Source organism: Anoplophora glabripennis, unplaced genomic scaffold (assembly GCF_000390285.2).
Source record: "Anoplophora glabripennis isolate ALB-LARVAE unplaced genomic scaffold, Agla_2.0 scaffold516, whole genome shotgun sequence".
NCBI lineage: Eukaryota > Metazoa > Arthropoda > Insecta > Coleoptera > Cerambycidae > Anoplophora > Anoplophora glabripennis.
The window spans coordinates 310,025-335,599 of NW_019416590.1; the positions used below are offsets into that span (position 1 = coordinate 310,025).

Consider the following 25,575-nt stretch of genomic DNA (forward strand, 5'->3'; position numbering starts at 1 on the left):
TGCTCGTTATCGCAACATGATAATCCAGTTTTTTATTCCTAAATTGTAAGATATGGATGTAGATGACATGTTGTTAACGCCGTTAGGTTTTTTCTTTGGGGTTTTTTGAAGTCTAAGGTTTATGCCAACAAACCCATGACCACCCACGCGTTGAAGGAGAATTACTTCTTGCGTGAATTTTTGGGGTACCCTTTATAACTTCTCTTATTCTAAACTGCAAAAATTTTTTAAAGCCAGTATTAGTAAAATTATATTGGGAACTTTTCGTTTATTAAAGATTAATTGTGCAAGAACATTTTAATGATTTTTTTGCGAACATGTAAAATTGACACTTTTTCGCTATTAAAAAAAATATGGTTATATTTTAAAATAAATTTACAGTTTTTGCGAGGTATAAAATAATGTTGATTTGACTTCGGATGAAAAAACCGCTAATACAATTTCCTAGCAATTGTCACCTAAGAAAATCGCAAGCTTCCGATTTAAAATTTTAAGGACTTTGCAGCTTCTATAAATAAAAATAACTTGCACTGTTTCTCAGTGTAGTTTTATACTTGAGCCACATTTAAAAATCCGTAATAAAATTTCCACCGGCGAATTCATCATCAAATAACACACTTCATATCTGAGTTATTAATAATTGCAGAAGGTGTGTATAAATAAATAATTTATGTTAACCACCGCCATCTTATTTATATGCTCGGTACATAGGAGGCAGATCTACTCGTATAATTATTTTTATCGCGACTAGATCTAGCATCCAGCGATTGCAAACAATGCAAAAGTTTCTCACCGCACACCATTATTTACATCATATTACAAAAACTATCACAGAATCTATTCGTTCATTTGTTCGTTATGTTAACAACTCCACCCCGACAATCCCGCAACAAATGGTGCACATTTTTAATTCACATTTTTTTACGCACGCGATTTCTGTAACCGCCCACTTCCTTTATAAAAAAAACTGCTAAAAGGGGAGAAAAGAAAAAATGGATACACCCTCTGTAACCGCTCTGCGGTCACATGACGTGGTTTTTAACGGAGTGGATCCTGAATAATCACATGGTAGGCGCTCTACGCTCATTGTCTTTATTAAATTCGTTTAAATCATTATTTCCAATGCGGTGTTGTTAACACGATAATGTTCCGGTACGTAATAACTAAGAAAGTATAAAAATACGTATGTACCTCAAGGTTTGCTTCAAGGGTCATTATAATTGTTGGTTATTCATTATCTTAATGTTTGCTAATGGCGAACTATTATAAATAACTAGACGTTTTCAAAGCAGACTGATTCCAAACAACAGTTTCTAATATTTTATTTAATTTTTTTTTTTTTGAAAAATGTTGAAATTTATTTATTATTAGGCATGCAAAAATTAAGAAGCGCTATTTATTTTTAGTGTTTTTTTGCTGTATAGATCAGCTTTTACTTCACTTGAAAAATATAAGCTAATTAAAAAATTTGAATAAAAACCTTGTCCAGTGAATTTTCTTTTGCATTTTAATTTCCACCAGCCGTCACACAGTGGGGCCGAATCCCAAAACGCTGGCCAAAAGTCAAAATATTTATAAATCGATCTGAAATTTATTACTCGGGGGTTTTTGGGGTCGCTGATAACGAATTTGGAGTCAGAATTACAAAATCAATATGGAGATATAATATAGCCATATCAGAAACAGAAATATTTTGTAAATAGGGATTTTCCGAGTCGTAGATTAAGAATAAAAAGATTATAAAATACAATAATTATTTCAAAAGAAATATAATTTCAGTATTCTTTTTAAACAACAACAATTACAATAATGTCACATTTATCAAGCATAAAGATGTAAAAATGACAATTGACATATTAAATTATTCATATATTTTTCATAAAAGAAAAGAATCATCATCAGATGAAAATTCTTTATTTGTAGTATCCGTCGAATCTTCTGAAGTTGAAAGAATTTCTTCTTTATCTGCAATCTTCCCATGTCTTACATCGGCCAAAGAAGGCGAAATTCATTTTACTCTACATTTTACAAAAACCTATACAAAAAGTTTTTAGGCACTCATATAGGCAGCTGATTTTTTTTAGTTTACAGATAATAGTTTTGCCTTTTTTGTCCAATAAGTTAAATGACAGAATTCTAGAGAATTATTAAACTTTTTTCTTCAAAACTAAATTATTATTTCATTTTATAACGTAAAATTCACGTAAGTTTGGTGGCCAATTACTATTTTGTATAAAAATATTGAGTACTTTAACCTACATATACATAATCTACGTACATTTACGAGTTGATTGCATTTTCCCTTTCAGATTAGGGAGTTATTTGCTAAATTTGTTGTTTGCTATTTGTATTTTTTTATTTTATGTATACAGTAATACCTAATTAAAAAATGTATTACAAATAAATAATTACAGACAATTATAGAAAAATATTGCGTACGTACTTGATCTGCGAAAAACTGAATAGAAAAGCCCTATACAAAACTTTACAAATAAAAAAAAATCAAAATATGATGAAGTGGTGTCCGTTGTTCAATATTTTTTTCAAAGTTCGAACGGGTAACAATTAAACATTTTGTAGGTATATCTCCTCGGGAATACAAGAAACCCTCCCAAACTTAGTATTTCACATATTGTATTGTAGTGAAAATATAGTTTATATTCACATCAGAATTTAATAAAAATATTAGTATATTCTTTTGTTTTAGTCGAAGGTAACAATTAATTTTTGTAAATATCACACTTTTCAAGTTTTAAAAATATCCAGTTATGTAGGCATACACAGGGTGTCCCGAAAACAGTGCTACACTCATGAAATAAAATCCAAAAATATTTTATTTGGAGACGACATTTTGATAATAAAATTCGTGTAGTTTACTGTCATTTTTCTGTTTACTGTTAATCAGATTTACATAACAATTTTTTCAAATAATTATCCATAATTTGTACTAGTGCAATTATAATTATTTCGAGAAATAATTTGACACACCAGAAAAAGATCAAAATTTAATGTTTTTTGATATCTAAATGATGTACTTTAATTATTAACATAGCACTTTTATATCAAATAGGTTTGACAAAGTCATTATTTAAAACTTTGTCAATTAAAAACAAGTTTCTACTAGAATACCTAGAAATTATTTTGCCATCAACAAAGTTTGTTACACAATTTCCCAATCATCCTGTATACTATTCACTTCAATTTATTAACAAAAAACAGTAGACAGAGTGGTCAAGAAACTCCCTGCCAAACCCGCCGTGCCCTACTATCGATTATAAATGATAACAAAAAATGAAGGGGTAAAAATTGACCTATATTTGATGAGTCATAATACGAAAAAAGGGGTGAATAAAAATCTCCCATAGTTCAAGCAACAGATGAGGCTGTCCTCTTCAGACGCACAGGCGAAATATCCCTCTCGATAGACGTATGTGCGTTCAAAAAGTTAGGTTTTCGTTTAGGGGTTACCAAATTAAATCTGATTGTTCATCACTTCAATTTCTGGATCCCTCGTGAATATAATGTATGTTACTGTGTAGAAAAAGAATTAGATTTTTGTTTCCTGTTGAAAGGGTGTCCCAAATTGCATAAACTAAATTTTATGTGGCGATAGAACTCCTCAAAATGCAGGATGTTCATTTCTGAACACGTTTTTGTAATATATGCAATACACCTAAAGACAAACAAATTAAAATTTACAGGAATTTTCAGGGGCGGATCAAACTGGAAGTCCTTTAAAACACGACTTTTTGCGTTTTTATTTCAAATTTACAATTTTTGAGAAGTTACTTAAACTTTATTTTAGATTACGAACACAATTTTATTTACGTGATTCTTTATTCAGCAAGAACTAACAAAGGCCTTTTAAAAAATGAAATAGTTAATGTAACTCCATTAAATATGGAGCAAAATTTTACATAGTTGCCCCTCCCACTTTACCCGCCTGTTAATATTTATTATTTTTTGTCTTATGAAGAATAAAAAGTATAATGACTGCAAATTTTTTAATCCTTAGACGAATTATATACATGGTGTTTCGGAAAAAGGTGTCACAAATTTAGGGACAGAATAATAAAACTTTTTAACTTTTTCCTAAAATCGCTGAAAACCCATTACTTCAGTAAAACAGCTATTTCTTAATACACAGTGTGTTCATAAATGATTAAGCCATATTTCAAGGAAGCTTCCTTGGATAGAAATATACCGATTTAGATCAAGTTACATTAGATAATTTTTAAAGTTGTCAGCATTCAGAAAATTTGTTCATTTCATTAACTTGATCTAAATTGGTTTATTTTCATCCAAACCCCCCCCCCCCCCCCCTTAAAGCCAAGTCTATTAATATCCGGACGTTACTTTTTTCTCAAAAATGATACGATTTCAGTTATCTTTTTTTATGTAAAATACAATTTTATATTGTGATATACAGCATACATCGTAAAAAACCTAACCTCAAAAAAGTGAAGTCATAAAACGTCATTCGGTTGTCAAAAACTAATAATGTTAACATTTTTAGCGCCCTTAAAAATTTAAAATTTCAATGCATATGCAGGGTGTTTCTTAAGTAGAGATAAAAAATCCAGGGCCGTATTCTGTGGCCAAAAATGAGGCTTTTTTGTTAAATAAATGTGGGGTCTTAGGACAACTATTGTCCAGCTACAGCTTGTCAAAAATTAAAAAAAAAACAATTTTTAATATTTAAATTCTAAACCGCTTGAGATAATTTAATCAAATTCGGTGTGCATATTTACTATGATAGTATATGATAGATGATGAAACAAAAAATTACCTGCTTTAGAAACTTACCAGTGGCGGAGGTGGGTATAATCGATTATTATTTGCCAAAAGAAATATATCACCCTGTATAATATTACAAATAAAATAGGTCATCATATGTACCCTTGTTTTATCTTCATTTTTTGTTTCTTTACATTTTTTTTCGTATTCCAAACCTATTAACAACAAAATTGATTTATTAACGATGGAATTACTTTACACTGATTTATAATAAAAAAAAAAATGGTGGAAATGGCCACCTTCAGCCAAAATACATGCTTCAGATCTTCTTGAAATTTCAACTCGAACACATGTAAAAATTCCAGGGGTAGCTCTTATCACTTCACAACTATATCTAGACCCCAAACAAAAAAATCAATAGGGTTCATATCGGTGATCTGGGTGGCCAAGGTTGACCTGGTTCTTGAGTGCCTCGTCATCACGTTATTATCGAATCTTTCATTTAAAAATTCACAATTTTATTTAAGATTTATCTTTAACCAATTAAAAAAAATAGTGTTTGACGCCCTGTAATTCAAAAACTGTAGACGAAGGAGATAAAAGGTAGAAAGAAGGAGAAAAAAGATAAAACCACAACTTGCATTTTGACTTTTCACAGTAATTATTTAGTGTTTGACCTGAAAATGAAAGTCTTTTGGAAGATAAACAATAACATGTCAAGTACGCAGATGAAGGGGGCGCCACATGTGCTGTATTCAGTGTCTTAATCAAGATTCAACTTGTATTTAGATATTTAGCAGATTTATTTTCTTTTTATTTGTAAATAAATGCAAATTTTGAGGATAACCATCAAGTTTAGAAAACTAATAAAGAAATTGAAGGGAAAAAACAAATAGATTAACACCTGTTGTGTAAAATCTACGCCTAAATTGATTAAAAATTACTTCCTTATGAATATCGACTGAAGTTACGCCCGTGCTTTCATGCCGAACAGAAAATATTTTAATTTGTCTTGAGAAAAATAAAACGTATAAACAACAGTTTTGTCTCCGTATATTTTATTACTATGATTTAAAAGAAAATTAGCTGTTTGTCAAGAAAACTCTTTCAGTGAATACTGTAACTTCTACTTGAGGAATTTTTAATCTAATTCTTTTCTATAGATAGCCAGGTGTACGGTTCTCACACCGTAATAACTAAAGAATAATTCTGTGCCACGCTACCAAGAAAAAGACTTTGGGAAACAAAATTTATTTTCTTTCAGTTTCATAAATTACTCAGAAATATATAGTTAATTACGGCACTAAAAAATAGCATTTCATTTATTAATAGGGTACCTACCCAGCCTTAAAAAAAACGTTATAAATTGAAGGTATCAGTTTTTATTTATGAGCTATTATTTTCGTACAAAAATTGTGTATAAATGTTTAATTGTCATGGCTGAAAAACGGAAACTATGAACAAAAAACTAAGGGGTAATTCTACGGACAAAAGTAAAGGTATAAGGTCCTACAATATCTTCAAATACTCAACATTAAATGAGTAACCTGAAAAACTATTTTATTTTTTTCTAATTTGGTACACTTACTGCACCTGCAAAAATAAAATCCTAAAACTTGAGTCTTAAATCTAATTTACGGTTTTTGAAAAAATTGGGTCACATGATAGAAAATATAATAAGTACAAAAATTACAAAGGGCCACTGGTTTCAAGTCGATAACATTAACCGTTTTCGAAAAAAGGTGCACATTTAATATTTTAGAGAGAGTAAAATTGTTTTCCGAAGCAAAAAATTGAATACAGAACGAGATTAAAGTAAGATTGCTTAAGTCGTACCCCCTAAGGAAATAATACTGTAATGTTTAGTGCAATTTAAATGAAACAAAATCTTCTGCATCTACTGAATCTTATGTATTTTTAACCAGCATTCATAGAAACCCAAAAATCTAATTCGTACCAAAATAAGTAACAGATATAACTTTGTTAACTTAAATGGAACACCCTGTATTTGTTTACTCTGTCGTATGCAGATTTAAATTTCCTTTCAAGCCCTATAATCATTGGTAGGGTTGCCGTTACTACCTTTAGAGATATTCGCAATTTTCACAGTTTTTCTCGTATCAGACCTGTTGTCAAATTCGCCATGACCAGAAACACTCCAAAAACAATTGAAATAACTAGACATTAGTTGTCAAATTATTGTTGCGTCTGAATAGATTTTGCTGAAAATTTAAATAAAAATTCCTGGGGATCGTTTAAGTTATACTAATGAGGATTATTTTAATTTGTTTGTTATTTATGAAAAAAGTAGCAAATTCTCCATATGTTCTTGAAATTACTTTGTCACAAATGTCATGTTATTTCAATTGTTCGTGGAATGTTTCTGGGCGTAGCCAATTTGACAACAGAACTGATACGAGAAAAACTGTCAAAAAATAGAAAATTGCAAATATCTCTAAAAGTAGTAACGGCAACCCTAACAATGCTTACAGGGTGTTCCATTTAAGTTAACAACGTTATAGCTATTTGAAGTTATCAAAATGTACCGGCAAAAATGAAACACCTAGTATTAATTTGTTGGTATACCATAATTTAGTGTTACTTATGCCCTTTGCAGGTACCAAAAATCCACTTGATATCACGCTCATGAAAAGAGTTACTAGCATCTTCGCGGACCCTTGCATCTGGCAAATTTTGTCTTTAAATATTAATATCTCAAATTCTATAACTCCTAGGTATAGGGAATATTTAATAAAGTGACCCTCAAATTTCACGTAGAATCCGAAAATGCAATAATATATAGGATGTCCCTTTTAAAATAACGAAGTTGGTGTCGATTTCCGGTATAACCAGAAGCGCTGGAGAGTTCTAGATATTTTAGTTGTGTTCGCCTCAGGTACATTGCCATGTTGCCAAATTTTCAAATTTTTCGGAGCAGTACTTTACTAGATATCGATCGACGCAGTTCCCAGTGAGACACCCTGTATAGAAAAATACGTAATAATAAGAGATCACATTAAAAAATAAAAACTGAAAAAACTCAGTGTACAATCAACTTACAATCTAATTTTTTGGACTTAATTTCAAGTAAATTACATAAAGAAAATAAAATTATAATTTCTTAAGAAGCAAAATTACGCCTAGAAACTTATTGAGACATATCACAAATATATTTCTTTGTTTTACTTTCCACGCAACCACACAGGTCATGTACCCAACCTTTTCATTTTATACACTGGATGTTTTCTTCGCGATCTTCCTTACATAATTGGCATAACCATGATTCTTTGTCTTTTGTTTTTTTATTCTTCTTACATGTTTCATCTCTTTTTCTTCTTTTTATAGTTTTCAAGTCAATAGTAAACAGTTTTTCTCAATGCCTAAGTCGTACCGGTACGATTAAGGAATTTTCCACAGGTATGACTTAAGCAGCAAGGTCCTCGAAGTTGCATACCGAAAGCATGGACATAACATAAAACTTATCTACCGTTTGAGTTTGCCTAAATGATTGCCAGAGTACGATAAAAATAGACATTAACAAAAAAAATAATTTAAGAATCATATTCCTTCTTTAAAAAGCTTTAAAAAGCTTACAAAAAAACTTACTTTTCAGTTATTTTTGCCCAACGAAGCCGGCCAGCCACCCATCTGTTTTCGTTTTATCGCACAACTAAATAATTCATGGTTACGGCACTAGATGGTGCTTTTTATAAATATCAGACGAGATATTACCGGGATACCACTTAGGCCGTAGTACGACTTACCCCGTATTCTAAAGGGTATTTAAATTTGAAGTAAATTTTTAAATTTGCCGCCATTTGTGTTTTTTGTAGTATTATTATTGTTGTTTTTTTAACAGCTGTTAAGTAGAAGCATTGCGGTTAATAAATATGGAAAAGTACACTATTGAACAACGCGTATTGTTAAAAGTTATTTTAAGTTTGATGAAAGTTATGTAAAAGTTTGAAGCAGTGAATGAAGAAAATGATGATTTTTTTTAATAAAATCATCTGTAGTCATGAAATTCATGAATTGGTGGATATTTAAACAAACAAAATTGTTGTATCTGAGGTGAAGAAAACTCACGAGTAATATTGGAACAGCCAATGCATCCACAAAAAGTAACTGTTTGGTGTGGTTTTTGGTCTGATGGAGTGATTGGTCCATATTTCTTCTAAAATGAAGCTGGAACCGTTGCCGTTGTTACTGTGAATGGTGCTCGATGTCGAACGATGATTAATAACTTTTTATGGGATGAATTGGAGCGTATTAATGTGCAGAATATTTGGTTTCAAGAGGACTGTGCATATTATACAACAACGAAAATAATCGACCTTTTGAAACGGAAATTTGGTAATCGAATAATTTCTCGAAAAGGAAATGTTATTTGATCACCAAGATCATATAATCTATCACCATCAGTTGTTTTTATGGGTTTTTTTGAAGAGCAACATTTGAAAGAAAACATTATTGAGCAAATCACTGAAATTGAATCACAATTATGTGAACACGTGACAGAAGGCTCGTAGAGCTGCAAGACGTCACTTATCTGACATTTTTTTCCAATATTAACCGCAACATGTCTACTTTAATATTCAATAAAGATTATAATAATAATAAATAGAGTTATTTCGAATAAACGACGTGCTTTATTAATAAATTAAAAAGTGATTTAAATTTGAACACCCTCTATATAAACATTACAATCTGCAATATTATCTTTAACAACATTATCCGATTTACAAAAATTGTGAAATTTATGATCAAATGAAATTATAGCAAATTGCTAAAACTATCCAGACAATTTTTAGAGAATACACTTTATCATTCGAACATTTGAAATATGTTATTTTGAAAATGAAATTATTATTTTATATTATTCCATAATATTCTCAATTTTCAGAGCGGAGCGAATGCAATTCATTTAAATATTTTATATTTAACTATAATGCATATTTACAATTTAAAAAACATGTTATTCGATAACATAATAGCCGATAATGGAAACGTAATACGTGTGATATTCATTACATAAAATAATTGTATTCTAAGTTGACTGGCAATAAATTGTAAATAAAATAAGTATTTTAAACTAAAGATTTCGACTTGTAACTTTTGTATTTTACAATGACGTAATTTGTTATGATTGCTTGATTGAGGTCACGTTTAAACTTGTTGAAATTGTTTCTCAGAATACATTTTTAACTTTGACAGTTGCATTTCTGAGTCACTAAATTTTATTCTTTTTATGAAATCAAAACCATCAACTTCAAGTTGATCGTGATTACAGGTCGTTTTTAAATTACTCTTCGCAGCCTTTGATCATTTGTTGTTAATTTTAATTGTCAGAAGTAAGTTCTTCAGAATTAATTGAATTTTCCTTAAAATTTTCGCCAAGAAAAAAATATGCAATAAAATCGATGGCTTGAATTGAATTTAAAGTAAGCTATGGTGGTACCACTTATACAATCAACAATTTCAAACATTTTTTAAAAGATTTTTGAAAAGTTAAATTTTGTCAGGCTGTTTTATTTAACAAGTATTGTAAATCACGTGATTGCCGTTATGCTTACCTTTTCCGATTTTACCCTGTATATTGACATAGGTTTGGGGTTTCATTTATTTTTGTTTGTATTTTGACTACTCATAGCCCATTGCTCATATAATCATTCTTCAGGTGGTTAAATTTTGATCCATATCTAAACTTGAAATTTTTGAAAAATCGTTAATCAAAGAAATTTTTATATGACGGGTACTTGTTGAGATACTATTCTATATACAAGGTGTAACTGAAATATTTGCCTCGAGGTACAGAGTGTTAAAGTTAAAACAATCCTGCTTTTCTTAAATATACAAAAATGGTTAAAGTGATTTTATTCCGATTTGGTACACAATTATAATTTTCGGTTGTCCACAAATGTATATTATGTACAAAGTGAGATTTTAGACATACAGGATGATTGTCAATCATTGGTTGTTTTCTGATACTCTATAACTTTCCTGTTCGTGGAAATTTCTTTTGTTTTTTGTAGAATGTTTCTTAGGTATATATTATTTAATGGAATATATTTTTTAAATCTACATAAAATTTCCTTTCAAATTAAGCATCATACATAATATTAGCTATAAAAACTTTAAATATATAGGGTGCTCTATTAAAAAAAGAGATAAGTGTACCTTATAACTGAAAAACAGGAGGTTATTGAATAAAATCGCGTACATCACTGATGTCTACACAAAAAAAAATGCATAAGACACGAAATTAAGAAATTTCCTTAAACAAAAAAGTTATGGGCATCAAAGAAAATAATTGAAAATTGACCTGTATCATTTAAAATAATCAAAATATTGAGATGCGGCTCCGCCATTCTACTTTTCTTGAAGATCGAGTCACTTATTTTATACACCATATTGTAAGAGTTCAATTAAAAGCCTTCTTTCTTGAAAGCCGTCCACATTAGAAAGTTCTAACATTACCTTTAATATTATCTTTAGAAAATAAAATTATAGAAACTGGAGCCCGAAAAAACGTAACCTTAAAAAAATTAGAACTTAAAATGTAATAGGAATGTAGCAAACTAGCGCTCTCTATGAAATATCCAAAAAATAATTAGACCAGCGTATTTGGCGTCATCGAAAACCCCGAAATACTAAATTTTATAAAAATATTTCACACCGTATGGAAGTTTTCATAAAAATTCTATTTTAAAAATTTTATTTTGTCGCTCTATATTTCGAAAACAAGAGGAGATAGACATAATATGGTACGTAAGACAAAAAATTATTTTTTTATTATTATTTTTTGACGTACTATCACCGTCTGTATTTACGGGAACTCTTTCTGAAACAGCCTGTATATCATCAAGTTATTATTTTAAATAATTTTAATAAATAATTACATTCTAGCTTACTTAATTAGTTTTCAATATTTTTTCAAAATTACATTTTATGTTATTTTAAAGCCCCTTATTATTCAATTTCAGCAGACCTCTAGCGATTATTAAACGGTAAATTATATCTAAGTTCGACCCTGCTTTATAATCCTACACTAATTTGAGATACCGGTTTAGATTCCTGCTATAGCAAAATATACGATTTCTATTTATTATTGTTGCCTTACATATAGATAATATTTTCAATTAGTACTTAAGGAAAGAAAACGTTTTAACGTAAAAACAAATTTTCTCTATTAAAATACTCCCTCATAGTCCGTTTCTAAAAATTAGCGACCTTTTAGCAGTAATTTTAAGTCGTTTTTAATTTAAGATTTATGCATCGAGTTCAAAATTATGTTTCATTAATTAACCTTTTACTCTTTTGCATCTTAATAGCGAAAAAAAGATAAAAACGTTATACTTGTTTCCCTACAGATTCGAGAAACATTTGTAATTACTGTGTATTCTTTATCATATTTTGACTTCATTTGCTCGATTTTTTGCTCCGGATTTTTGCTACCCAAATTAACGTTCTCGCTCTGTGAGAGGACGTCATCGGCGCGAGAAAAAGAGATAGACGATAATTAAATATTAAACGGCGAAAATATAAGGTCATTTGCAGTGTAATGTTGTTTTTCGTTACAAAATTACTCGTCTAATTTTCAACCCTTTTCCTGAGAAATATAACGGGGGTTCGTTTAAGAAACGCAAAAACTACGACTTATCATTTCACACATACGAGGCGTCTCAGAAATAAGTCCTAAAAAATTAAACAACTTTTTTCATAAATTTTAAAGCTGTTTATGAGACAAAAATATTAAATATACGGAGGAACAATGATATTCCAAAGGAGATAAGATAAACTACTTACAATATTCTGGGATACAACTGCTCTGCGGACTATAACCCCATTACATCAATTCGTCAGCATAAGCAGGTTCGAACTTAGTTCCCCGCAGTATACCATAGGCGTAAAAAATGATAGCTATTTTAAGTCAGAATAAAAAAAGAATTGAGAACATTGATTATAATTATATTGAGAATTCTGTCATGATTTATTACGTTACGTTGGCAGTACCAACAACGGCCAATTGTAATGGCTACTAGCTTAAGTGCATTCTGTATCTGCTCTGTATCAGTATTCTGCTCAAAATTGGCACTGTCATTGTGTACAACACTTGTTTCGTTGAAATTAAGTTAATTGTAAGAAAGTTCATGCAAAAGTTAGTTTAAATTTTGTTGTTTATATTTGTTCTTCATAGCTAGAAACACCATGTGATATTTATTCTATTATTATTCACTCCTCTTTTTATTTCCTGTTAATGGTATATTTTCTTTCTCTAAAAGTTTTGCCGAACCCCATTGAATTATACGACCGTTGGGATCCTTAATGGCTGCAATTGTTGGCTATACTGATATAAGTAAGTGGTAATAGTAAGAATAATTATCGTGATATCTTCAGCTGTGGAAGCAGATAAACAAACTAAATTTATAATGTTGAACATATTTCAAAAAAACGTTATTCCTACTTTTGAGAGTGACAACAGATTGTTGAAGTGCATGTGGATGTGTATTTTTTTATTTGTCTGCCTTTTCAGTGTGAGATTTTTGGCTAGTCAAAGATAATTTCATAAAATAACTGACTTGCTTGGTCCTTTTAGCGCAAGGCTTTTTTCATTAATTTGTTATCACAAGTGACAAAATGCCCAAATAATAAACAAAAAAAAAACTTAAACTTTCCTAATTCTGGTATAATGGTTAACTTATTCAGAATGTACATTACAAGCATCTTTTTAGCTTATATTTTTTCAAAATAACATTTAAACGTTTTACAAACATTTTTTTCTACTCCTATATGCGAAAATAAGGATTTTCTCACAGGTTAGTCGATACCGAAGTAAATTTTTTTATCTCTGACCGAAAATTTTATTTTCTTCTTTTCAGAGGAAAATAAAAATGTCAAATTTGTGATTTTTTTTTAATTAACTTAATTTAAACATAATGCCATTTTACTTCAATTAAATAAAACATAAAAATATATAAACAACATTATATAAGTAAAAAAAATAGGATTGCTGTCTCAAAATGAAATACTTTTCTCACATAAAAAACTACATTTTCATGGCTTATTGCAAAATATACTATTTTCTATTTATTTTGACAAGAGAAATGACTCTTTTAACATTGTTATAAGGGAAAAAATTTTTTTAATTTGTAAAGCTCAATTTAATTCGGATAAAAATTTATTTGATACCACAATCAAAAATCAAGAACAATGAACAGTTTTTTTCACTGAAATGAATAAAACAAGTAAAACTTTAATACTTTATTGCTTTATATTATGTAGAACCAAAAGGATAATTTATTTACTGTCTACAGAATGGTTAACTCTATCAAAATATTTTTCGTATTTTTATTTTCATTTCCAAGAAATGGACATATTATATTTTTGACATACTGTATATCGAAACTGACGAGGTGCGAGATTTCGTGTCACTTCATATTCGCAACACCCCCTGTATATTTGTTTGCGGTGAAAATCAGCGACAAACAGCATTGTATACGCTAATTTAAAAAACCTTGAAGTCCTAAAAGTGGCCGTTTTAAATAAAGCAATTATAATGTTTTCCTGCAAACTCGTCGAATGGGAGGTGTAGCAGTATTGCCTTACCGCACCGCCGCGCCGTCCGTACCATAATGGTACTCACTACAACGCATGCATTCCAATTATAATCCACCACAGTATGTTAAAAAGAGATAACACGCTACTTTCGAACTAAATAAAAATATAAGTTCATTCACTTGATATTTATTATAACCTTCCTAACCTATCTCAATTCACTTCATGTTCAGAGTCGTACTTGAAAAGCAGTTTTATGAGTTTGCTTATTTTCAAATACGCGCGTTTAAATACGATTATTTTTCTACGCGGTCAGTTCCACTGAACTGAAATAATTTACTGACATCTCTTACAAAAATATGTCAGTATTTTTTTACTACATAATAAACAAATAATTAAAAAAAAAAGCATTTTACATTTACCAGTTTACAAGGCATCACGGGGAAATTCCACCCCTCCCATTTTACTTTGTTGCTGTTAGAGATACGAAAAAACCCTTATCGAGGCTCCAGGGTCGGTAACCCCTAATTTCACTTTTATTTTTTCATCATAAAACTTCTCTTTGTGGGCCTAGAAATCACTCCCTAAAAGATAGTATGAATTTCAGGCTTTTTAATCAAAATACTACCACTTTAATTTTCACCAGCCGCCACTGGCATACAGCGTGCTATCTTGTGAAAAAATAATAGATTTTCTGTAGATACAGGAAAAAGGTATAAAATATTAAATAAACTAACCGTTTTTAATTAAGACGTATTATTTTTTATTTTCCAATTCGCCATCTTCGTTTTCTTTTGGTATTCGGGTGCAAAAAACATATTTTGAAAGAAAAGTTGTCTATGTTTATATCATTATACAGGGTGAGTCATTAATAATGGTACACAGGTCAATGACAGATTGTTAACGTCAAAATATAGCGATTGAGCTAAACATGCCTTAATCAATTGTTGCTCCTATTCGTTCTACAGGGTGTTAAAGTAGAAAAAATATTTTGGATTGTTTTAAAAATGTGTAGTTTTACGTGTTTTGAGGTGGCAAATACAAATATGCAAATAATGTTGTGGTCACGTCTAGGGGGCGCTAGTTGTACTGTCCTGTCAATATAAAAATATGTCTAACTTTTTATATTTTACAATTTTTAATTTTTTAACTGGAAATTATTGAACTACGTTCAATTCTAAATAAAAAAGGTGTACTTGTTACAAATCGATAAACTCAACTGTTTTCGAGATACAGAACCTAACCTAACAATATTTTTTTAATTTTACTAAATATTTAAATAGTTAAAACCCGTGTTACATTTGCTAATATATTGATAAAAAAATTGGTCACAGTAGTACAGTACAGTATAGTTGGTTATATTAGTACATATTCTGCAAAAACTGTCCCAAATTTCCTAGCTACAATAAACTAAACAAGGAACAAGAGACAACAGAACTGATGCAAATTTGAGGATTTTTAAAATTTGTTCCATAGCATCAATTTTACGCCAGACGTAACAGAGTGTTACATCTGTTAAATACATGCATAAGATATAGTGATACTAATGAAGAATAATAAGTCTGAAGCCGGTATATGTCATATTTACTAGATATTGTTGGTATAATTCAATGCTGATCGGGGCAGGTCGACCGCAGAGTAGTTATTTCCAGCAATATCGTCAGTTTAGTACCAATAGGCCCATTCAGTGATATATAATTTTAAACTTTTTCTTTCATTTTTTGATAGTATTTAACCACCTAAATATATCTTTAAAAAATTAGGTCAATAGGATTAATAATAAGTGATACATTTAATTCTGAATTTGTAAGACCCTTAAAAAGGTCAACACTGCGGGAGAACAGGTAATGACATCACGATACCGGCCACTCGGCGATCAAGTCGCGAGCAGTCGGAGAGATGTGTAGATATTTTCTATACTTTTACCTATATTATATACCTATATTTTTAAGTGTATAAATAGAGAGTGTATAAGAGATATACATCAAGTCTTGTTGAAATACATTTTCACACAACATATTTATTATAAACGTAGAATAACTTGGAATACCTAAATACATTTTCGGATTTTTCTCAATGACGTAAATGGTTCGCTTTTCTACATTTTCTTTTGCGTTCCATTTTTGTACAAATGTACCCAACGTACTAGACTCGGTACTTGTGGATGTATGCGACGACGTGTATGTGCCAGTAGTACTTTGACTAGTATTTGAAGCAACTCAGAACCACCCTCGTTTTTCTTTGGTTGCCCGTCTAGGGGGTTGTAAAATATTATTATTTAAATAAATTGCTTATAGGTCCCTCTCGCCGACTTATTTCGAAATTTTTGTGAACGGGTACGTTTAGATGGGGTAGAAATTTTTTTTCGGTATAAATTTTAAAATTCTGCTCTAAATGTTCACATAATAATATTTACAACCCCCTAGACGGGCAACCAAATAAAAACGAGAGTGGTTCTCAACTGCTTATAGGTCCCTCTCGCCGACGTATTTCGAATTTTTTGTGAACATGACATTTAGATGGGGTAGAATTTTTTTCCTTCATAAAGTTGAAAATTGTGCTCTAAATGTTCAAATAATAATATTTTACAACCCCCAAGACGAGCAACCAAAAAAAAACGAAGGTGGTTTTGAGTTGCATACCGTGGCTGGGGAAACCGTAGATAACATCACACAAACTTTTCATTTTTCGGTAATGAAATAAATATTTTATTCGGAGTCGATCCTGAGGTACTTTTGCAGCCTGGAACTATACAATATTTGTACAATCCTCGGTTTCGACCCATTTAGACATAAAAACAATAATTAACGAAACTGCGAATCGATCCACATATCGTATGTATTAACACAGAATGGGAAGAGAGCGAGCGTGAGCGGAGTGCTCTATTATGACGTCAGGCAATGGTTGCTCAACGTTTTTCCGCGCTCTGTTTTCATTAATTTATTTCACACATTTCTCGTTGAAACAAAAAATTGATTTTTGGCATACTAACTAATTAAAGGGTAAACTTTTGGAATGTGCAAAAAAAAATTCTACTGAATGGGCCTATTGTAGTTGCATTTCAGTCTTTTAAAGCAAATCTTAATGTTAAATCGTAGCTTTCTGTTATCGTGATTGATTTTTATTTTAAAAATTGGTAACATTAACTTGCAAATTTGTTGAAACATGTAAAAAGGTGACACAAATATATTGAATTATGGCTATTTCTGTACCAACAACTATGAAATCCATTTCATGCTTTGTTCAATAGTCGAACTGCATTACACTTTTGAAAATAATCAAGAGCATACGTATTATTGGTACTTCAAAGTTTACTTTAAACAAGTTTTCAAGTAATACCTACATATTTAGCACCTATTTAGTCTAGCATTTTCAAGATATTTATAAATTTTTATCAAGTATTTTCGATTTTTAGTATGTTTACAAAATATACAGATAAAATTAAACTCTGATGTTCATGGTTTCAGGGATATTTGCAGACATACATTTAATTTACAAAACACAAACCACAAAGCAAATATAATATCTACTTAATTCATTTTCTTCAAAAATATACGACCTCGTCATTATTTTGCTAAAATCTTCAAAGTTCTTTATGCTTAGAAAACGTGTTTCATTCTTTCCCATCACTACTGATTTAATCTAAATTTAAATAATCTAAAATATTATTAGAGAAGTTACCTTTGTAATTTTTTATACAGGGTGATTCACAAGCGGTGACGGTGGCGCACTATTTTAGTTAGAAAAATATGCCACCGATACCCTGTATCTCCGCCACTGGAGCATCTAAATTTTAGGAAAAGATCTCAGATTTTGGACAATGTTCACAAGCATACATGTGCCCAACTTCAAATAATAATTTCACTTACTAGTTTTTAAATTATTTCAAAAAAAATTAAAAACATTTTTTTTAAATTTAATACCCTGTATCATTTTAACGAAACGTCCTAAATAAAAACTTTATACGAAATACTCCCCTTAAAATTCACCAAAGAATACGAGGTTTCATTTTTGGTCACCGTTTGTGAATCACCCTGTTGTATAAAATGTTACCTTTAATTCGTCAATATTTCTAGGGTTTGTCCTGATAAGAAACATCTTTATAGACACATTTTGGTTTGAATTTCAGTAAATTAAGTTGATTAAAAATAAATCAATAAATAAAATTAATAAACTAATTAATAAGATGCAAAGAGACAGTTCTTTTTTTTTCTAGGAAAATTAACATTGACAAACGACTGACTTATTTTTATTTCTACACTAGGTATTTACAAAAAAAATATTACCCGACAACTCACAATACCAACATCGTACACCGGAAGTCAATGTCCAGCTATAAACCTTAAAGAGTAACGACAATAAAGTTAAAATCAAACCAATCTTGCAAACTTTTCCCTTACCGTTACTTCATTGGTTTGATTAAACTTTAAATTAACGCGCACTTTTGTCAACAGTGTATTGGTCGTTTGCAGCAACATGCAGCTCTTATTGGCGGACCGAACGCCACGTCGTGCCCGCTCTGCCACAAGATGTTCCTCGGCGGCGAAGCCCTGATGGAACACATGAAGCACACGCATAAAGATCCTAACGCGTCTGGGGTAGCTAGTAAGTACCAAATCTGTAAATGTGGTAGATGTGTCCTGTGTCGTACTGTAGTCGTAGAGGAACTGTACCGGTTGCTGCATTTATATGTAGTTCATTTTGTAACAGGGTGTAAATTCTGTTAGATTTAGAAATTGTTCCATTTTCGCAACTATTACATGTAGGGTGTTCCACTTTCTACGGATTATTCATTGCTTTGGTAATATAAATGATGCAGCTCAACCAATTTCATCTGGTGCGTAACGTGAGAACGCTATATTTAGTTTTAGGAACGAGCGATGGGAACTAAAGCTTAATATTTGATCTGCTACTTTTACAGCTTGACCAAATTCATCTTATTCGCGAATTTCAGATGCGCAATGGCAACGTGACCAGACAAGCACCGGAGCTCATTTTCTGTCTAAATGAACAGTGAACCGTAAAGTGTTAATTACAATTGTTTACAATATATTTCAACTTTTAAAAGTAGAACAAAATGACGATGTATTAATTTATTTAGGAAAAGTGCTAGGAAGAATTGCAAAGGCAGTTGGCAGTAGTGTCAGAGCACTGAAAAATTGTGCAATAAATATAAAGAAGTCGTCAACAGCAAATTTGAATGACTTCGATAGTGTAGAGCTAGGAAGGACTGTCCAAAATTAGTATGTTCAAGAAAAAACAGCAACTTCACTTGGACGTATCCACAAAAAGCTCCATAGGGATGTGGGATATACTGGCGGCTGAGAAAATTTGCATAAACTTTTGCACAACATAGGATTCCGTTGGCGCAAAGCGAAGACCAAAAGACGACCATTAACGGAACGTCTGACATCCTGGAATTGAAGTTAAATTTGTTAAGCAACAAAAATAGTTCCGAAGACCGGTACCAAAACATCAACGTTTTACTGTAATTCATAATGGATGAAAAAGTGGTTTCATGCCAAATGCAACACTAATTTTTAACTAATCAAAAACTAAGTTTCTGGACTTGGACAATCAAAATTATATAAAATGGTTGCAAACGAAACATTTACCAAACCTTATATATTCTGTATTAGTGACTGACAATGCATTATATTATGACATTATATTTTTCAGCTTGCAGATTATGATCTGCAACTGAAAAATGCCCTACACCCGCATGTCGAAATGAAGCAATGATTGCGAGACAAATGAGGTCAATTTTCGGATAGTATGTTAAAACTAGTTATATCATATAAACAATCATGTATAAACCAACATCGATCCAGTTTTACAAAAAGAAGGTCACGTTATTCTGAGACTACTACCATACCATCCTGATCTGAACCCTATCGACCTTGCTGGGTCATTTTCACTTTGACACACGGAGAAAAGTTTTGCAATGAATTTTTCATCATACCAAAGAAATAGAAACAGTATTTATGACTTTAGAACCTCTTCTCGACGTGGTAATCGATCAGATTATTATAAACCGTTAAGATGGTTATGATTTGGATGGTGACGGTAGTGAATGTGAAGAAGACATTTACCTACAATAAAATATTACGTATAAATATGAAGCAAATTTTATTTTTCTCATATGCCGGGTTATTCAGTTTGGTATTTGTGGCCCTGTATCTCTTGGTATAGTCAACTGTTTTTATTCAAATGGCACGCTATATATTTTTCATCAATTCTGGAAGATATTTTTTTTCTGAGTTCAGCTATGTAAAGAAGTCTATATTTCATTAGAAATATTGCTAGAAAGCAGCAAAAAAGGTTAACCCTAATTTTCGTAGCTTTATTCTAAAAAATGATAGCCAGTGCGGAAACAAGCTACTATGTTTTTTAAAGTAACATATTTTATTTTTAATACGATAATAATATAACAAATTAAAACAATACTTATTTCAATTGTTCAAAATTACCCCCTTCATTTGCTTCCAAACACAGAATAGCTGTTTATCATTCCCTCTCTACAAACACTTTCTAGTGTTTCTTCATTTAATCTCCGACATTCTCCTCTTATTCTGTTTTTAAGCTAATCAATATCATTTAGGTAAGGTCAAAAAAGAAATCTATAGGAGTGAGATTCGGAAATCTAGCAGGCCATATTTCTTCTTCATATTCTTTATCGAATGTTCTTCATCTCTTGCCCTTCTGGGTTAAAAAAACTCTTCATTTCTTTTGAAAACTTCCATCTGCCGCCAAATTCCTGGCTGACTTTTCGAAAATTTTGTGATAAAATACATGGCAGCTTTAGCGTTCTTTCGGCTCTCTCCATAAATTAAAATCATATCAGCTGGCTATCATTTTTCAGAATAAAGCTATTGAAAGTAGGGTTCATCTTTTTTGCTGTTTTCCTAGCAATATTTCTAATGGAACTATAGACTTCCTTTCATAGCTGAAAGCAGAAAATTATCTCCCAGAATTGATAAAAAAATTATAGTGTGTCATTTGAACAACAGTTGACTATAGCAATTTTGACATGTTGCCATGGAGACGATCTAATAATTTCATTTGATAGAGTTTGAGCGGCGATTTAAAAATATATAGGGTTTGTTATAGCTATTTGTTAAAATAAAAGAGATACGGCCGCGAATATCAAACTGAATCACTCGGTATATTGCCAGGACTATACTTATACCAACTTTCAGAATTTTGTACAAATTTCTAATTTTATATCGTACATAAATAAGTTTTATTGGCCATGGTAAATAGGATCAAGTACAGAAATACGTATAAATAGGGTCAAGTAATTTGCTCATATTCAGTGTGTACCCGAATGGGGTATCGCACTTGTGTAAACTTTTTTATTTTGATTTTTCGAAAAAAAGTTATTCTTGAGTTTTGCTTATCTTGGGAAGCCATGGGCAAACATGTAATAAAACATACAGGACGTCCAAAAAATTTCAAAATGTGAAATTTTGCCTAAGCAAAGTGACTTTAATTTTTATTTTCGTTAAAAACTGTTTTTGACAAAGTTGTTCGAGATTTCAAAATATGCCTAAATACAGTAGTCAAAAAAGAACAATAGTCACATTTTGCAAATAAAAAGACGTCGCAATTTTTAACTATCTTAAATACCATATAATTACCATGCATATTTCTTTATCAATATCAAAGTCAACCAATGCTAACTCTGGAGCAACGAATTTATCTTGTGAAATGTCATGGAATCGGTAATGTTTCATACATGCAATACAAATTTTTAATGAAAAATATCCAAATGTAACTGTAACTCGTAGAGTGGTTCGCTAGCTAATTATAAAATTCGATACTACTGGTGACATAAAGAACATTAAAAATATAAAAAAAAAGAATACAATGATAACGATCCTGCTACTGTTGTAGTTATGGACTCTGTACAAGACAATCCAAATATGTCACTCAAGAAAAGGTCAGAAAACATAGATATTAGCAGGTCTCATATTCAAAGAATTTTAGTATACAACAAAATCTATCCATTCCAACCAGTGTTTAATCATAAATTGCTTGATGGAGATGATGGTTATCGTTTGGACTTTTGTAATGGGCGAGAAACTGATTGAAAACAGCTTCTTTCATCACAATATTTTATTTACTGACGAATCAATATTCACAACTAATGGCGTGGTTTCCTCTCAAGATAGATACTGAGCTAAAGATAATCCAAATTTTCGATTGATAACTAATATTAAAAAGATTAAAAAAGTAAATGTCTGGTGTATCATAAAATAATAATTGATCCTTATTTTTTGGAAGAAAGTCTTAATTAAAATACTTATTTGAAAATAACATTAATTTACTTAAGCAAAAAATTCAGGAAGCTGTTGCCACCAACACCGTCGGTGTACAAGGAATGTACAAAAAGATTAGAAAAATGTGTATTACTTTTTACAAGCTGAATAGAACTTGTTTCGTTGTTGTTGTTATTTCCAGTTCTAACTTGTTATTTCTATTTCTTAATTAAAAAAGCTACTTTTATTTGGTTAGCTATTATAGCTAAGCTATTATATTTATATTTTTATTTATTTTTTATTATATTATATTTTTTATATTATATTAAATTTAAACTAAAACTGCTTATTTTTTTTATAATTTCTGTCTGCTTTAAGGAAAATAGTTAAAAATCGCATCTTCTTATTTGTAAAATGTGATTATTCTTTTTTTTTGTCGAACAACTTAATAAATACAGTTTTTAACGAAAACAAATATTAAAGGCAGTTTGCTTAGGGAATTTTACATTTTGATTACTACCCATGGCTTCCTAAAACTTTTTATTAAAAATAACTTTTTCTCGACAAATCAACAATAAAAAAGTTTACAAGAGTACGGTACCCCATCTGGAAAGACACTGTATAATATAAAACCTTCATTAAATAACTATATTTACCAAACCTAAATAAATTTATACACAGAAGGTATCTGCCGTACTGTTAAGGTCTTCTGTCCTTGTCAGTCCTACTATTGGCTCTCTTCTTGATGTGCGCATCTCGCAGATAAGATGTTTGGTCAAGCTGTCAATCAACGCACTGAAACACATCGACATTTTCATAAAGATGTATTTATTGATTCATTATTTTATTATATATTATATATTTATCTGCTTTGCATATTTAAACTTTTGTTTGAAATGTTTTCTCCTCTAGTCTCCTCTACTTTTTTCCGAAAATGTACGTTTACTCTATAAATACCGAAACGAAATCAGATTTTTCACGGTTTCGGTGTTATTTAACGTGGATTAAAAGTACTGTTTCAGTCCCTAACTTCAGGGAGTACCAATTTTTATTACATAATTATAGAAAAATTATAGAAATGAAAAACTTTTTAACATCTTGCAACTCCCAATTATTTTCATTAACAGAAAACATCAATGAAGTTTTTGCAAACTTATTATTAAGTAACACCCTTTTTAATAAAAGTTATTAAAATCCTTCCTAACCCTGTCAGATGTAATTTTTTCATAAATAAATCGGTCCCAAAATATAATTGAATACAAAAACAGTAGGTAATACAAAAACTTGAATTTGAATTTTGCATTATTTCGATTATGTTAAAATATATGTGGTACTTCATTAGAAAAAATATGTTTACTTCAGCATATTGATATAAAGCACCATTTATAGTCAGAAATGCGTTTAAATCGTTGAAAATCGAAATTCTCTAAGTGTAATAGTTGCGGAAATTAATAATTTGTCACAAGTGTCACATCAAATTTACACCCTGTATAACTCACCTGTGCGACCGATACAGTCTATGTGCTCTGCTTGTGTTTTTATTTTTTTAATTTGCCGCCTCTAACTTTTCATTTACAAAAAAAAAAACATAACTAGTTTCGCTCGTACTACCCTGAATTTGAGATATGATTAACATTACCGAAAACAATGGACCTAAAAAACTGTTTTTAGCATTAATGTATTTAAAACGTACAAATCTAAACGCTATTGAGAGTATCAGTTATTAAGAGAGATAAAAAACCAACAGCAGCAAGCTTAATTTGAATACAATTAAAAAATAAATAGAACAGAGGGGAACAAAAATGCTTTCAAGTCTAATCGATCCTTTTACAAAAAACCCTTTTATATTTTTAAGTGGATCTAGACATTGATTTATTATTTAAAACGTCAAATTAACTTTTTACTCGCATTTTTCAAATTCTTTTATGTCCTGGAACATAAAAAATAGTGTACGTCAAGGAAAACAAATACAGGGTGTTTCCAACGAAGAAAATGCTCAAGCAAATTGGGAAATCATTCCATGTAAACAAGGATCATTTCTGAGCTACAAAACATGATAAGGTGATATGAAAAACATCTTTTCTATGATGATTAAAATGGATAAAAGGAAAGTGTGTTTTTTTATTTTCCGTACCTACACTACTATAGTGATTTAATACCATACCCAATTCTAAAAATTATTTATAGAAAATGTAGTGAAATCAGAATTTTTCATAGTTCTAAATTTGTTTCATAGACATTTTTTACTTCTTCGAGCTTTTCCCTGATTCAACAATCAATATACCTTTCAAGAAAATGATTTTTTCAATTTTTACCAATGTAACAAACATCAATCGAAAAGTCCTTTTTTCCAGACCAGGTATGTTTTTAGGGTCGCTGATCAAAATCCTGCCTTGTCCATATGACCTACGTCTAGTTCAAGGTCAAATGAAGGTCAAACACATTAACTCGAATGATACAATTATTTTGACCCCGAATTTTGAGAGCAGAAAATTTACGTCCGAATACGCTTCGACCTGTTGATCGAACCGACCTCTGAAGGTCATTTGCAGGTCATCTAGCTAAGAATGGGTCTCGAACCAGTGACCTTTATATTTTTGGGGTTGCTAATCACGATCCCGGTGCCCATATGACTTCATCAAGTCAAGATCAATGATTCTGAAAGAGCGAGAAATTTTACATCCGATATGCTACTAGATGACCTGCAAGTGACCTTCAGAGGTCGGTTCGACCAACAGGTCAAAGAGTATTCGTACGTAAAATTTTCTCCTCTTTCAGAATCCGAGGTCAAAAAAATTTGTATCATTCGAGTTAATGTGTTTGACCTTCATTTGACCTTAATCTTGACGTGATGAAGTAATATGGGCACCGGGATCGTGATCAGCAACACCAAAAACATAAAGGTCACTGGTTCGAGACCCATTCCTAGCTAGATGACCTGCAAATGACCTTCAACAGGTCAGAGTGTATTCGGACGTAAAATTTCCGCTCCCAAAATTCGGGGTCAAAAAAATTGTATCAT

General features: G+C 30.8%; 1 protein-coding gene across 3 annotated transcripts in view; it reads left to right on the forward strand.

Moving 5' to 3' along the window:
* The window catches only part of LOC108914543 (zinc finger protein 143-like), a 144,766-nt gene that overhangs the window by 103,325 nt on the left and 15,866 nt on the right, over positions 1-25,575 (forward strand). For all 3 annotated transcript variants that reach the window (XM_018720370.1, XM_018720372.1, XM_018720371.1), the window contains exon 4: positions 18,747-18,897. In XM_018720370.1, the coding sequence (XP_018575886.1) occupies positions 18,747-18,897 (151 nt within the window). The remainder of the gene's footprint in view (positions 1-18,746; positions 18,898-25,575) is intronic.